This window comes from Mauremys reevesii, linkage group 9 (genome assembly GCF_016161935.1).
Source record: "Mauremys reevesii isolate NIE-2019 linkage group 9, ASM1616193v1, whole genome shotgun sequence".
In the NCBI taxonomy this organism is placed as follows: domain Eukaryota; kingdom Metazoa; phylum Chordata; order Testudines; family Geoemydidae; genus Mauremys; species Mauremys reevesii.
The window spans coordinates 58,347,640-58,362,683 of NC_052631.1; the positions used below are offsets into that span (position 1 = coordinate 58,347,640).

The 15,044-nt window shown below is 54.2% G+C and overlaps 1 protein-coding gene across 5 annotated transcripts in view; it reads right to left on the reverse strand.

The window, feature by feature from the left end:
• Positions 1 to 519: 519 nt before the first annotated feature.
• DGKK (diacylglycerol kinase kappa) overlaps positions 520 to 15,044 on the reverse strand; it is a 193,422-nt gene continuing 178,897 nt past the window's right edge. For 3 of the 5 annotated variants that reach the window (XM_039488319.1, XM_039488320.1, XM_039488325.1), the window contains 5 exons: positions 12,712 to 12,798; positions 9,853 to 9,972; positions 7,922 to 8,033; positions 5,184 to 5,314; positions 520 to 922 (listed from right to left, as the gene is read on the reverse strand). In XM_039488319.1, the coding sequence (XP_039344253.1) occupies positions 848 to 922; positions 5,184 to 5,314; positions 7,922 to 8,033; positions 9,853 to 9,972; positions 12,712 to 12,798 (525 nt within the window). In that variant the 3' untranslated portion in view covers positions 520 to 847. The remainder of the gene's footprint in view (positions 923 to 5,183; positions 5,315 to 7,921; positions 8,034 to 9,852; positions 9,973 to 12,711; positions 12,799 to 15,044) is intronic. The other 2 variants (XM_039488323.1, XM_039488324.1) reach the window with 2 other exon arrangements.

A 15,044-nucleotide genomic window follows, 5' to 3' on the forward strand; every position in this document is an offset into this window, starting at 1 on the left:
TCTGAGCGGCCTTTGGACGAGACCCGGGCGGGAACGGTGGCCCAGCATGCACTATACTCTTCCTGGATGGGCTACATTGCCACGAGCCCAAACGTATCACAGCTTTGAAATGAAGACTAGAAAAGCCATGGTGCTGGCGAGGTGTGCCCTAGTGCTTGTTCCCCCACAGCCCTGTCAAAGAGGCACTGTCCCTCCCTGAAGGTGGGACGTGTAACCTTTGACTGTGTCAAGTTTTCTGCCTTGGATGGGTCACAGCTGGCACTGTAGTCTCAAACATCTGGCCATTTCATAGAGTTTGCTCCCACCTCACCACTTGCTGCTGGCTGCCTGCTCTCACGTAACTCTGTCTCCTTCACACTAAGCCTGGAAATAGCCAACTAAATGGGTCAGCTGCTATGGAAACCTGGCAACCCAGCAGCACACATACAGCTTGGTCCTTCCTTCTAGCTCGCAGGTACGTATGGAAATGAACTGCTGAACTGAAACCATCAAGCACAGAAACCAAAACCACAAGGGTAATCAAGGGCAAATACACGCAGACCAACAATCTTTGGCTAACATGGAACTGTAAACTCTTCAGGGGCACGCTTGAGAGTGGTGATGAGAAATATTCTAGTGTAAGGATTCCACAGCATCCCATTCTGGGCCGTTTGCTGATGGGATGCATCTGCATCATGATCAAACACGCTCAAGAACAGATGCCTGGGTGTTTAGAGTTCTAGAATGACTGTGAAGTTGCTAGCATTCTAGAGTGCCTGTTCTAGATTTCAGGTTCTAGAGGGCCCATCCAGAGTTAAGATTCCCCATCACCGACACTGGCCACATTCTTCTTCCTTTATATGCTTTGCTAGGGATGGCTGCTGATGTCTTTAATTGCCTGGAGAATCCTCTTCATATGGCCCACCTTTGTTATCCCCAGATCCTGAATAAAAGAAGAGCGGACAAAGTTGAATAAACGCGCACCTGACAAATACACAAAGCGTCTCTGAACCACAGGGGAGCATCAGACATTTTTATTACTGATGAACATGGGCTCCAGTCCTGCAATCCTTGCACCCCAGCCTCCCTCAGCGGTCTAGGTGGAGTGTGCAGGATTGAGTTCTAGGGCTCAGCGGCATGTGAAGCACAGCAGCACATTAGCAAATGCAGCTAGGAAAACACTGGCTTAAAAGCCCTGCTAGATTTCTAGCCAACTATCTGCCTGCCCCTTGGTCAGAATCCAGCCCCCCCATGGGAAGCAGCTCTCACCCCAGGCAAAACTGCGAGTCCAATCCAGCCAGGATGCTGGCGTTTTGGAGACTGCTGGGGCAGGTGGCTGGCTAAGAGTGGGCCTCGTGCCCAGAGATGACGTATCCCGCCTACCAGGCTGGCAGCAGCAGCAGGATGGTGCCCCATGCTGGGACCTATTGCCTTCCATTCACCGGTTGGGGTCTGGGGTTGCCCACAGGGGACTTGGGGGGCACTGAAGAGGGCTTTGAGGCCTGATCCATAGCCCACCCTGGCTGCAGGTATGGGAGGAGACACTGAAATAGAGAATCCAAAGGCATGCCATAGCCACCTCCCCCAGGCTAGGGGGTAGGGCAGGCTAAAGGAGAGGAGCAGGGCAGGGTGCGTGAACTGTGCAGGCCACGGGGGCAGCAGGTTGAGGGAGCTGACCAGGGTATGAGTCCTGGGCTGGCAGGATTGGGGAGTGGGGCAGGATGTGTTTACTGGGCAGGCAGGGGTAGCGGCGCAGGGCCTGTGTACTGGGGAAGCAGATGACAGGCTGGTCAAGGGAGTAGGGAAGGGTGTGTGAACCAGGCAGGCAGGGCTGGCAGTTTGGGAGAGCGGGGCAGGACGTGTGTACTGGGCAGGCAGGGGGCTGGCAGGTTGGGGGAGTGGGACAGGGCATGTGAACTAGAAAGGCAGGGGGCTGGTAGGATGGGGGAATGGGGCAGTGTGCATGTACCAGGCTGGCAGGATGGAGGAATGGGGCAGGGCTTCTACTGGGCAGACAGGGTGCAGGCTGGTCTGGGGAGCTGGTAGCAGGGTCAGGGTCTGTGTACTGGGCAAGCGGATGGCAGGCTGGTCAGGGGAGTAGGGCAGGGCATGATGTGTACCAGGCTGGCAGGCAGGGGCTGGCAGGCAGGGGTAGCGGGGCAGGGCCTGTGTACTGGGGAAACATGGCAGACTGGTCAGGACAGTGTGGCAGGGCATGGGTACCATGTAGGCAGACAGCTGGCAGGATGCAGGAGTGGGGCAGGGTGTGTGTACAAGGCAGGCATGGGTAGCAGGACAGGGCCTGTGTACTGGGCAGGCAGGGGGCAGGCTGGTCAGGGGAGTGGGGCAGCACGTGTGTACCAGACAGGCAGGGAGCTGATAGGTTGTGGGAGTGGGGCAGGGTGTTTGAATTGGGCAGGAGGAGACTGGTCAGGGAAGTGGGGCAAGATATGTGAACCAGGCAGGCCGAGGGGGCAGCAGGCCAGGGGAGGGGGCTGGCCATGTGAACTGGGCAGGCAGAGGGATGGCAGGATGCGGGAGTCGGGTAAGGCATTTGAGCCAGGCAGTCCGAGGGAGCAGCAGTTCAGGGGAGCGGGGCAGGGCATGTGTACTGGGCAGGCAGGTGGTAGGCTGGTTGGGGGAGTGAGATGGTGAGTGTGAACTGGGCAGCCAGAGGGCTGGTAGGATGGGGGTGTGACTGTGCACCCCTAGGGCTTTGTGGAAATATGCTTATGAATGTATATATGACATAACTGGACATATCTGAACATATCTCTGTAAAGGTTATGATCTACTGAATCTATTCATCCTATTTGTATGCACGTGTCATTGGTGTATTTGAAATTATGAATATTGGCTGTGTACCTGCTTGATTTCTAAGAAGCCTTAGTAAACATTTGCTCAGCTTCTTGAGAAAGGAATGTGTAAATTAAGTGCTCAATCAAGAAACACTTAAAGGACAATGAATCTTGGAAGGCTCCAATCCACCTAAGAAGTCTACCTGAGGACGTTCAAGGTAGCATGTAAACAATGGCTGCTGCCTGTAAAAACTGGGTCATGCATGGCCATGTGACTTGCCCATGTGACTCCAAAACTCCATCTTGGAGCCGGACTTTGCATAGGAGAGAGGTGTGGGGTCTCCCTCCACAAGAGAAAGTCTATTTAAACCCCTGGGAGACCCTTCTATTTTGTCTTCAGCTTCTCAAGAGATGGCCTCTCCACCCCCAAGGATACCTGAAAGAGATTGGAACAAAGGACAGTAACTACAGGGGGTGTGAGTAATTGCTGGATCCAGACTAGAAGGAGACTAATCTGTAAAAGGAAGCTTACTGGCACACCATGAAGGGTGAGATTTTGCCTGTATTCAGTTTTCTTATTGTATTAGACTCAGACTTGCCTGTTTTATTTTATTTTACTTGGTATTTCACTTTGTTCTGTCTGCTAGTACTTGGAACCACTTAAATCTTACTTTCTATATTTAATAAAATCCCTTTTTACTTGTTAATTAACCCAGAGTATGCATATTAATGGGGGGGGAACAGCTGTGCATATCTCTCTATCAGTGTTATAGAGGGCGAACAATTTATGAGTAAAACGGATTTATTTGGGGTTTGGACCCCATTGGGAGTTGAGCATCTGAGTGTTAAAGACAGGAATACTTCTTAAGTTGCTTTCAGTTAAGTCTGCAGCTTTGGAGCATGTGGTTCAGACCCTGAATCTGTGCTGGAGCAGACTGGCGTGTCTGGCTCAATAAGACAGAGTGCTGGAGTCCCAAGTTGGCAGGGAAAGCAGGGGCAGAAGCAGTCTTGGTACATCAGTTGGCAGCTCCAAGGGGGTTTCTGTGATCCAACTCATCACAGGGGGAATGGGGCAGGGTGTGTGTATCGGGCTAGCAGGATGGGGGAGTGGAGCAGGGTGTGTGTACTGGGCAGGCAGGAGACTGGCAGGATGGGGGTGTGTGGGGTAAGGCATTTGAACCAAGCAGGCCAAGGGGGCTGCAGTTTGGGGGGGCAGGGCGTGTGTACTGGGCAGGCAGCAGGCTGGTTGGGGGAGGGGGTGTGGCATGTAAACTAGGCAGGCAGGGGGCTGGCAGGATGTGGTAGTGGGGCAGGGTGTGTGTACGGGGTAGGCAAGGGGCTGGCAGGATGTGGTAGTGGGTCAGGGCATGTGTACTGGGCAGAAGGGGCAGGCTGGTTGGGGCAGCGGGGTAAGGTTGAAAAATTGTAGTTGGATGTTTTCTGTCAGAAAATGCTGTTTGGGCTAAACTTAACTTTTTATGAAAGATGATTTTGACAACATTTTCCACAAAAAATGTGATATTTGAACAATTAAAAAAAAGAGCCCTTTAAGTTATCCAGGCTCTAATGTCCATGTGAATCAATGGCAGGCAGGTGTCAAGCACCGGCAAGGATTTGGCCCTCAGTGTACTAACTGGAGGAGCAGCTGTTTTCAGTAGCCTAGAGAAATGATTCCACGTTAATGGCGCAGCTCCTCCTTCAAAGCAAGGTGCGGTCTCCACAGCCCAATTCAGCTCTGGACCGGTCTGCCAGGAAGAGACCTACTGGTACCAGATGTGATAGGGACACCTGCTCAGTAGGGAATTCCCCCACTCCCCACCCCAAACCTCCTCCCAGCTCATTTCACCTGGCTGCCCAGGAATGAGTGTGACCGTGTCCTGGGGGCGGTAGGCTCTGGATCCCATTCCCAAGCCCCACCTTCACTCAGGTGCTTCATTAATCACCCAGGCCAGGTAGCTGGAGGAGAGGAATGGAGGTTGTGGCTTGTGCTATGGAGTCCCTGGCTGGGAGTCACCATCCCACTCCCCGGCTGCGGGAAGCCAGTGCCGTGCAGCGACATCATGACTCCTCTGGTTCTCGAGGAGCCCGTATTCTGACGGAGCGGCATCACCCGCAGCGAAATGCAAATACACTGACTCATAGGGCAGGTGCAGTATGCAAGCGCAGCCCTGCCGATGCCATTCAAGTGCCATGCCAATGACTGGGTGCCAGGTGAGGGGCTAACATGCCAACTCAACCCTGGCAATGCAATTCCATGCTGGCTTACAATCGTTCATGGGATTCTGCCAGGAGCAAGGCTGCACCAATCGGGCGGCATTCTGCCCATAACTGTGCCCAGGCAGTTCAATGGGGCACTGATGGAGAGAGTCATGCTGCTGCGGTCAGAAAAGCAAGTCATGCAAGTACCTTCAAGTCTCTTCTCTCCAGCAGGATCAGCTCTGAGCCCTGGATGTCATGGCGGAAAAAAATTTCTTTGTATTCCCCTAAGCCAAGCGCGTCCAGCCAGGCCGCCACCTCCTCAGCGCCCCATTTCTCCACTAGCAAAAAGGGAAAGCAAAGACGATCGACTCAGGAGCGAAAAGTGGACAGAGGCGCAGCCGAAAGCAACACACACACACAGGGAAGCACAAAGCCAGGCAGGGCGAGAGCGCAGGCAGCAGGCAGCAGCATTCCAGCATGGCAGGATCCCATGCGTGGGGCTCGGGCGCTACCCGCACCCCCAGATGGAAACGCTCCCTTGCTACAGCCAAGATCTGTTCCAGGCAGCTCTACTCAGAAGAGGGGCTCTGCCAGAATCCCACTGATTTCTGCTCCCTAGCATGGAGAGCATCACGAGAACTGGGATCAGGGTGGTAGGTGACCTGGAGGGTGCAGATTTGGTCCTAGAGGTCACATGAGCTGCAATGGCTGTTTCTGTATAGCTCACAGCTCTTTCTGAGAACATCAGTCTAACATGCTGCACAGGCACAGAACCACTGCAGTGAGTCTATCATGTGCAGTGCCTAGTGATAGGGAAAAAGGTGAGTGGGCTGCGAAAAGGGGTTTTCCCCTCCTGTTTTCCTTGCAAAACATTAGGAATGCCAGATCTAGCCTTCCCCCTCTCAGTGGAGGGCTTAGAAATGTGCTCTGTGGCCTGGAGAGAGCTAAGGCCTAACACAGGCGTCCTTTCTCCCATGTGTTTTTAAGTCACTGGAGTTCACCAGGGCCACGTGTGGACGGCCAGTTCTCATGTCCATTGTGAGCAGTGCGCGGCTCACACAGCAGCTGCGACAAGCACTAGCCTGAACGATGCACGTGGCCCGACAGGATCCTGATGGTCAAACCGATCCCCTGGGCCCGCAGGAATGAAAAGCAAAACTGAACCTGCCAGCTGAGATTTAGGAGTGCCCCGCCCACGTGCCTCTGATAGGGAAGAAGGCGCAGTACCAGAGCCATACAGCACAGAGCTGTTGTGCCCCCAGGGCCCACGTCAGTGCACGGCTCGGGACTCTGATCTCTTTAAGAGACCAAGCTGTGTGGTGAGAACAGAGCCCAAGCACTGGTCTCAGGAGGCTGAGCTGCTCACCCCTTACGCTTCCCTCTGAGGCCCTGGGGCAGAGCCCCGCCCCATACGCTCCCCTCCAAGGGGCCAGGAGTCAGAGCCCTTTGCCCCATACGCTCCCCTCCAAGGGGCCAGGAGTCAGAGCCCTTTGCCCCATACGCTCTCCTCCGAGGGGCTGGAAGGCAGAGCCCCACCCCGTATGCTCCCCTCCAAGAGGCTGGGAGGCAGAGCCCCACCCCGTACGCTCCCCTCCGAGAGGCTGGGAGGCAGAGCCCCGCACTGTACGCTCCCCTCTGAGAGGCTGGGAGGCAGAGCCCCGCACTGTACGCTCCCCTCTGAGAGGCTGGGAGGCAGAGCCCCACCCCGTAGGCTCCCCTCCATGGCCCCAGCACTCCAGAGATGTTTCCACACAAAACGCTGGCATAAGAACATAAGAACGGCCATACTGGGTCAGACGAAAGATCCATCAAGCCTAGTATCCTGTCTTCCAACAGAGGCCAATGCCAGGTGCTTCAATGGGAATGAATAGAAAAGGGCAGGTATCAAGTGATCCATCCCGTCGCCCATTCCCAGCTTCTGGCAAACAGAGGCTAGGGACACTTGTAGCTTGTTTCAAAAGCCCTGAGGCTAGGGGTCCCCGTTCCCTTTCCAGCCGCTGCAGCCCTGCAAACTCCCTGGGAGAGAAGAACGGGGCATGGCCTGAGAGCCAGCCTGCATGCGGATGGCTAGGGGGCACAGGGAGGCCCCCTGTGCGGGCATGGGAGTAACAGACTAGGGCTAGATCTGAGAATGCCACAGCATCGACCAGTCCAGCCCATGCTCCCCGGGAAGCCCATTTACTGATGGGCTCAGGGTCACGGAGCAAATGTGACAGAGCTGAGGTGAAAACAGACTCCCAAACCTGTGCACCAACCACCAGCCCTCCCTCCTGATAAGGCACCAAGGCATCAGGAGGAAGCCCTGAACTTGCCATGCCTGGGACTTGCAGAGGAGATTCTCCTGCCAGCACCAAGAGGCCAGGACATGGAGTGGGGCTGACAGCCAGACTTGGGCAAGTGAGGCAGCCGGGGCTGGGAGACTCAGCACTGGGTCTGTTTGCAAAGCTGGTGCCAATGCGGGAGGAGTCAAACACGTCTGAAAGGGTTTGGACCACAAGTCCTACTGCAAGTCAATGGGACAAGCTCCTAAATCCCCTAGACACTTTGGAAAATCCTCCCAGGAGGCCCATTTCTTTCTAAACCCCATTTTTATAACTCCCTCCTCCTCTGAGAGAGGAGCTTTGAGCTGACGGCCCAGCAAGCTGTGCCCCCTCCTGCCCTGTACCAGTCACTCCATCCTCGGCACGGTTCAGTGCCTGGCTGCAATCAGAGCCAGCCTGGTGGGCGGATGGGCGGGCGGGCAGGCAGTCCTGAGGCGCTGCTCTAGACAGCCTGCCCTGCTCACCTTGTCTAAGTGCCCTCCAGCAGCACAACACCATGGTATGGATTTACTCTGGCTGTGGTGCTGTGCCTGGTTGGTAGCATGGCAGGTCCAGGACGCTCCCTAGTGCTTGGGAGGCAAAGGCTGCTCTGCCTGTCTAGCCCACTGCTCCGGGGAGGTTTACCTGGGACCATGCTGTTGGATTTCGGCTTCTGAAACTTATCCTTGTCCTTCTTGGGCTTGGAAATGTTGATCCGTAGCTTCAGGCTGCCCTTGCTGCTGCTCTCGGAGCTCTCCTGGTGCCCGAGGCCGGCAGAGAGGATAATGGGTTAGGTTCACAAGCCATGCATTTAATCTCTGCCACTTCGTGCCCTGGTCAGATGCCCACCACTCCCTGCCAGTGCTTAACCGCACCTCGGTCTATCCCAGCTTTGCCCTGGCATCCCCAGCACTGGCTGATGCGATTCACCCCAGCCAGATCCACCAGTCCTAGCGTCTGTGAAGGGCGTAGTCTAGTCAGGACACAGATATTTTTACCACTGAATGGGGTTAGAACAGCAATTCTCAAACTGTGGGTTGGGACCCCAAAGTGGGTCACGACCCTGTTTTAATGGAGGTCAGCAGGGCTGGTGTTAGACTTGCTGGGGTCTGGGGTTGAAGCCCAAGCCCCATCACCCTAGGTGCCGGAGCTCAGGCTTCAGCTTCAGCCCTGGACAGCAGGGCTAAAGCCCATGGACTTCAGTTTTGGCCCCCTGCCCAGGGTGGCGAGGCTTCGGCTTTACCCCCCCCCACACACACACCTGGGGCAACATAGCTCGAGCAGGTTCAGGCTTTGACCCTCTTGGGGTCATGGGAGTCGCAGTGCAATGAAGTTTGAGAATCCCTGGGTTAGAAGACAGAAAGGTAAAATGTCTGCGCCCTGGCTACATTATGTGGCCCCCGCACTGCTGTCAGCCACGGAGCGTGCCAGACCCACCTTTGTGCTCTCCTGGGCAATCCCCCAGCCCCAGTTTCCTCATCTGTAAGACAAAGCTAGTGATAGTGCCCCTCAGCTCTATAAAGTGCCGGGGGCTTTGCAGCTGAGAAGTGCCATGTAAACCGGCTTAACACTGCTCCCTTGAATGATAAACCCTCCTCTTGGACAGCCTGTGCCCCCAAGACCACAGCCACAAGAAGAGCGCCAGGAGAGTTACCAGGAGAGAGCAGAACAGGCCCAAGAAAGGCAGCTTCTGCACATGAGCAAGTGCCACTGAAGTCAATGGGAGTCACTTGTACATTTAGCTGCATGACCAGATCGAGAAATCCAGTGCTGGTTCATCACCTGCTCACAGGATGTGCAGCGCTCCTCCCCGCCAACCCCGGTTCTCCACTCTGGGTCTCCCAGAGACACGGAGTGCTCCAAGTATTCTGGATTCCCCAATAACCCCAGCCCCCTCCGAGTAGGCTCAGGCCCCATCATCATAGCAATATCTGACACATGCACAGCTGAGACTCCAGGCGCACCATACAGTGGGGGATCTGCCATGAAGAGATCATAATTTAAGGCCCTGATGCTGCAATCAGGCCCATGAGAAGGCTCAGGACTCTAGTAGGATCCACACAAAGTCTGCCAGGGCAGATCTGACTGCAGGGTCGGGGCCAGAGTGAGGACAGCAGAGGAGGGAGGGGGAGCGGGAGGCGGGGAGAAGGAGGAGGCAGACACAGATCTTGCAGTTCTTGGGAGACTCATGCAAGAGTCTGCAGGCCCAAGTCCCATTTTATTTGTAATGGTTTATTGATTCTCAGGGCTGTGGGTGCTAAGCCCCCTGCAGAAGCACAGGGCTCAGGATGGATGTATATGAAGGGACGGGGGAGGGGATGGCCCAGTCTAATGCAAAGCCAGCTCAGTGGGATGGGAGGAGCTGGGTTGCGAAGGGCACAGCGGCAGGCTTGTTAACAGGGTACTTGCCCAGGGTCACCCAAAGAGAACCCAGCTCCCCTGCTCCAGTCACTAGGCCAGGCTGCCTCGCTGACTCTCCCTCACTGGCTGCAATGGCACCAGGCAAGCTCCTGCCAGCATGGGGAGGAGGAGGAATGACCCGACCAAACTGCCTCTGAGCGGCCCTGTGCACCCACCTCCTCAGCAGAGTTGATGATGGGCGCCAGCCAGTGGATGTCGGGCAGCCTCTGGAGCTCCTGGCTGACGGTGTTCAGGGCTCTCTGCAGCCCCTCCTCTTGCTGTGGGGAGTCCAGCTGCTGCAGGGATTGGGGGAGAGAGCCATGAGCGCCCTGTGCAGAGCTCATCGTGTGAGTGCGCGCCATGGGTACTGCTGGAGAGGACGGGCAGGGGCGAAGCACTGACCTGCCTTACGGCTCCATCCACCTGGAACTGGAGTTCAGCTAACCACAAGGACGAGCCCTGGGGAGGAAGTCTGCCCATTCCCCTTTGGGTTTCACTGTGAGATTGATACCAGCCTCTGCAAGTTACTGATTGCTTGGCTGTCCGTTCCCGTCATTCCCCCATCTCTCAAGCAGCCCCTGTTGCTGGGACAGGAGGGCACCTGGGCTAAGGTACAGGGTCAAGGCCCCGCATTTAGGTTTTGCAAAACCTGCGGCAAACTCCTGGCTCTTTTGAAGTCAATGTCAGAACTTCCTCTGATGTCAGTGAGGCCAGAACTTCACCTTTACCGAACCTAAGCTCCCTGGGAGTGTTCTCTTTAGAAACAAAATCTCCAATGACAGCAGTATTTTGATTGGCTACTCCTGCAGTTACAATTGGGTACAGGAGAGCCCCGCAGTGACACTGACTAAACCCAAATGACACTGACCAACTAACCTGTCTAAGAGCAGAGATGCAAAAAGCAGAGCAAAACTGGGTGTTAAATTGTCTCCATTCTCATCCCACTCAGAGTTCATAAAGGGCAGGGGGGCTATTAAAAACATGACCTGAATGTGTCTACTAAGACTTGGTGCTAAAGAACGAGCATGATCCACCCTAGAACAGTGGCTGTCATGTTCCCTTCTAATGGCTTGAGCTCACAGAGAAAGCCAGCCTGCTATTGCTACCAGCTAGTAGAGTGACTCTCTTAGCTCCAGTCTGTGCTTGTGGAGCTGAACTTCCCAGGTCCAAACCCTGCTGCCACTCCCCACCCAGCTTTATGAAAGCAGACTGGGAATGAGCATCCTGTTCACAGAATGAGTCTGTGCATAAAACCTGGCATAGATCTTTCAGGACCCATCTCTGCTTTGGCTGTTCCAAATTCATGGTCCAGAGCACAGCTGGGGTCTTTCCAGCAGTGTCCTGGAACCCTGGGCATTCACGCAGAATTCACTTCTCAGTCGAGTATCAGGATCTGACAATGAACTGAACAGACTGCCATGGGGCTAACTAACTGCCTCGGGGCCAGCGTTGGGAGTGCGGTGTCACGGTGCCAGGTGGCATGGGAGAGGCCTGTTGGTAGCTGTCTTCAAAGCCACAGAGAAGTGCCCTTCTGCAGCAGCCTGGAATGCACTGGGAAGGATGCTTAGCTCAGGGATAACCGAACCTCTCGCCCATGCCAAGAACTGGGGACACCAAGGACAAGGCGCAGCGAGCTCATCGCCACTTTAAACAGAACTGAGAGAGGAGGGAGTGCATGGTTGGAAGTTCCATCTTCTGGTTAGTTTGTACAGAAATGGAGCAGGGGAAGGAGCTGCACTTCCGGTGGAGCTTCTTGCGGGGGGGAAAGAATTTTACTGTCCTGTTAAAACCATTCTCCCCTCTTCACACACTCCCCGCCCAGGCAGGGAGAGCTGAAGGAAACAGCTCTGGCTGTACCTCTGATGCCATATCCGGCTGGGTTCCTGTGTGGTGCAGGGCGCCTGGGAGCAGCGTGGCACACAGAGTTGGCATGCAGGGGAACAGGCGGCATGCAACACAGCCTGGTTCCAAGAGGAACAGGAAGGAACAATGGGCCCATCCACTTGCTTGGGAAATAACTGCCTCATCCAGTCAGCTCCAGGTGTGGAGAGTGGCACAGCATTTGTGTCACCCAGGAGCTCCACGCCACTCCCTATATACCACCCATCTGGCAGCTCACATTAGAGTTGTGGTGGTGCTGGCTGACATCAGCATGATGTCCTCCTTTACTCTGCCATTAACACTGGGACGGTCAGCACCCAGCCCTAGTACATGGCAGTGGGACTGGTCCCCTCCCTGCTTCACACATTCATCTTGCTCATGGCATGTCAGGAACAGGGTGCTTTGCAGGAAGGGCTGCTGCCCACTGCTTCAAAAGCTGAGCTGGCTTTAAAAAAATAAATTAAATCTCTACAATGATTACCAAAAGAAAAGCTTCAAATCATGCACCAAGAGTAACTGATCCAGTGAGGTCTGCCTGAGTCTGCAGACAGTCTGAAACAAGAGCTCTATTAGCTAATAGCTCTGTTTGTCTTGGTAATCTGTTAACTCTTGGCCCTAATGATGACAACCCACCCATTAACAATATCCATTTTGCTGCTTATCAAAGCACGGAAGCAAGGAGAGGGATGATGATCATGTTATGAAGTTCAGCACAGTTTACTGAGGCATTTCATTTTGGCATCAGGAGGGCAGAGCTTGGTTTGAGGGAGGAACCAGGCAAAGTATTGCTAGTTTTGTGATCTAATGTGAACTTGGGTAGTCTTGTCACCCCCAGGGCCTCAGCTCAACACCTCACATTACATTCTCTTCCCTCCTGGGCTTCCCCATGCCTTCCCCGCAGCTTCCCCCCGACCCTGCACCTAACCACATCCTTCAGTCCCTGCCAGAGCTTCCACAGGAAGTAGCCCCCTTCCCTGTCCTGCAGCACGAAGCTTGGAGCATGTTCTGCCATTTGCTACAGCTTTGATCTCCATGTTGAATGCAAGGGGGGTTCATGCAAGGGAATCTCACAAACCAGCCCCCCCTCTTCGCAGTCTGGGGCAGAGCAGACTAAGCACCCTAGGGCGCTGGCTCCTCCCCAGCCATGCACTCACCAATTTTCCTTCCAGAAAAGCTCTGGTTTCAGTGTAAAGGGCTTTCACGCTAACTGACACATCCACGGCCGCATTTCTGCTCAGAAACTGAGAGGAGATGGGTGCAAAGAAAGAGGAGAGAGAGAAGCAATGTTAGTAAGCAGGCACATGGGGACGAGCAGTGCTAAGGGACCAGGGCCTGATGGGACAATGCAGTCAGTATGCTGCCCCTTCCTGGTTGGCCGAGATGCTTTGGGATGCTGCTGGGTTCTGCAAGTCCGGTTACACCGTGTCACAGTCCTTTCCGCTACCCTAGCGCCCTCGGCAGAGCAGGACAACTGGCAACCAGGAAGCAGCAACAAACCGCAGATCTTGCTGCCCCCTCACACTCTCTTGGCTGAGGCCCAAGTTCTCATCAATTCAGGCCTGTACTTCCATACCTCCCCTTGCCTTAGATCATCAGCCTAGGCAAGCCAGAGATGCCAGCTTGTTCTCCACACAGCAGCCTGCCTCCTGAGCCTGCTCCAAGCTTCACATCCGCTCTGGGCTCTGGCCTAGCATTCAAAGCCTTCGGGGGGCTGGGACCAATGTTCCCTCTAATTTTTTACATCCATGTACAGAATGAATTCTGTTACGTGCACCAATATGGAGGTGATGTGTCGTGGGGGTGGGACCGAGAGATTCAGAGTGTGGGAGGAGGCTCAGGGCTGGGGCAGGGGGTTGCAGTGTGTGTGTGGGGGGGTGAGAGTTCAAGCTGGGGGTGTGGGCTCTGGGATGGGGCTGGGGATGAGGGGTTTGGGGTGCAGACTGCCCTGGGAGCTGCGGCAGGGAGAGAGGACTCCCCCCAGCCCTCTCTCACTGCATCTGCGCAGCTTTGAGGGAATTTAGGCTGGGACCATGTCATCTTCCATGGCCTCAGACCTATACCATCTTCAGGAACAAAGAAACTACATCTGCCCAGAGCAAGGCAGTTGGGTGGCAGAGGCAAAGGAGTTTATTGTGGGGCCCAAGGCCTTAGTGGCCAAGATCAGCATGCGCTGTGGTCTGAACACATTCGGAGCCAGCACCAACTCCTGGTGAAAATCCATACACCATCACAGATGCTGCTGGACAGACACTGCTAGCCCAGGAAGGGGAAAGCAGACCCTGCTCTGGCACTGGAGCATGCCTCTATCATCATACTGCATCACTCAGTACTGCAGTGACTGGCAGCATGTACATAACATTGATCGCTGTGCCAGGTGCTGTACAGAGCCCTGCCAGGCATGGCTGGTATCTACAGGAGGTGGTGCAAACACTCTAACAGGCCTCAGTACATCCAACAGGGGGCAGTGGTGAGACAGGGCCATTAGCCAGTATATAGGGTAGGAGCACCCCACACACACACTGTGCAGGTGCCTTCCAGGGTCAGAACTGTCCAGAAACTTTCCTCGGGGCCCTGACAGATAATGACTTTCTGATTAAATTGTCAGGGTGGTGAGCTCTTCTATTGGCCCAACTTCTGGCGAGAGAGACAAGCCTTTGAGCTCCACAGAGCTCTTCTTCAGGTCTGGGAAAGGTTCTCCAAGCATCACAGCTAAATGCATGGTGGGACAGATAGTTTTTAGCATATATTATAAGGGACCATTCAAGGTAAAGTGGCTCGTTAACACATCTATCATCATAGTACAAAAAAAAGGGGTCAGTGGGTTACAGATTGTTGTGATAAGACAAAAATCCAGGGTCTCTGGTCAGTCCATGATTTTTGGTGTCTAACAGAGTAATAAATTTAAGATCCCAGGCTCATCTGTTGAAAGTGTTGTGCAGGTTTCCTTTGAGGATGGGGCCTGATAGGTCAGATAGCGAGTGATCGCCTTGTGAGAATTGTGCTCACTCACAATAAATAGGGTATTTTTCTCTTTTATCATTTTCCTACGTGAGTGCATTTGAGAGCGTTGCGATTGTCTGATTTCACCCTCACAGTTGTTGTTGGGGCAGTTAGTGCACTGGATGAGAAACACTATATGATAACCACATGTAGGACCCATGGATCTTGAAAGGAGTGTTGTGGAGGTGTTGATCATTGTAGCAGTGGAGATATATTTGCAGGTTTTGCATCTGTTGTTCTGGTGGGGTCTGGTGCCGCTTTGTGTTGGTGTGTCCTGGTCGGTGGGGAGGTTGCATTTAGCAGTGACGATCGCAGTAACTCTCCCACTAAGAGCTCAGTGTGGCTAGAAAGCTTGTCTCTCACCAACAGAAGTTGGACCAATAAAAGATATTACCTCACCCATCTTGTCTCACTAATATCCTGAGACCAACACTGCTACTACACCACTGCAAACATGATTCAACTGTCAGTTTTTCAAAAATTTCAA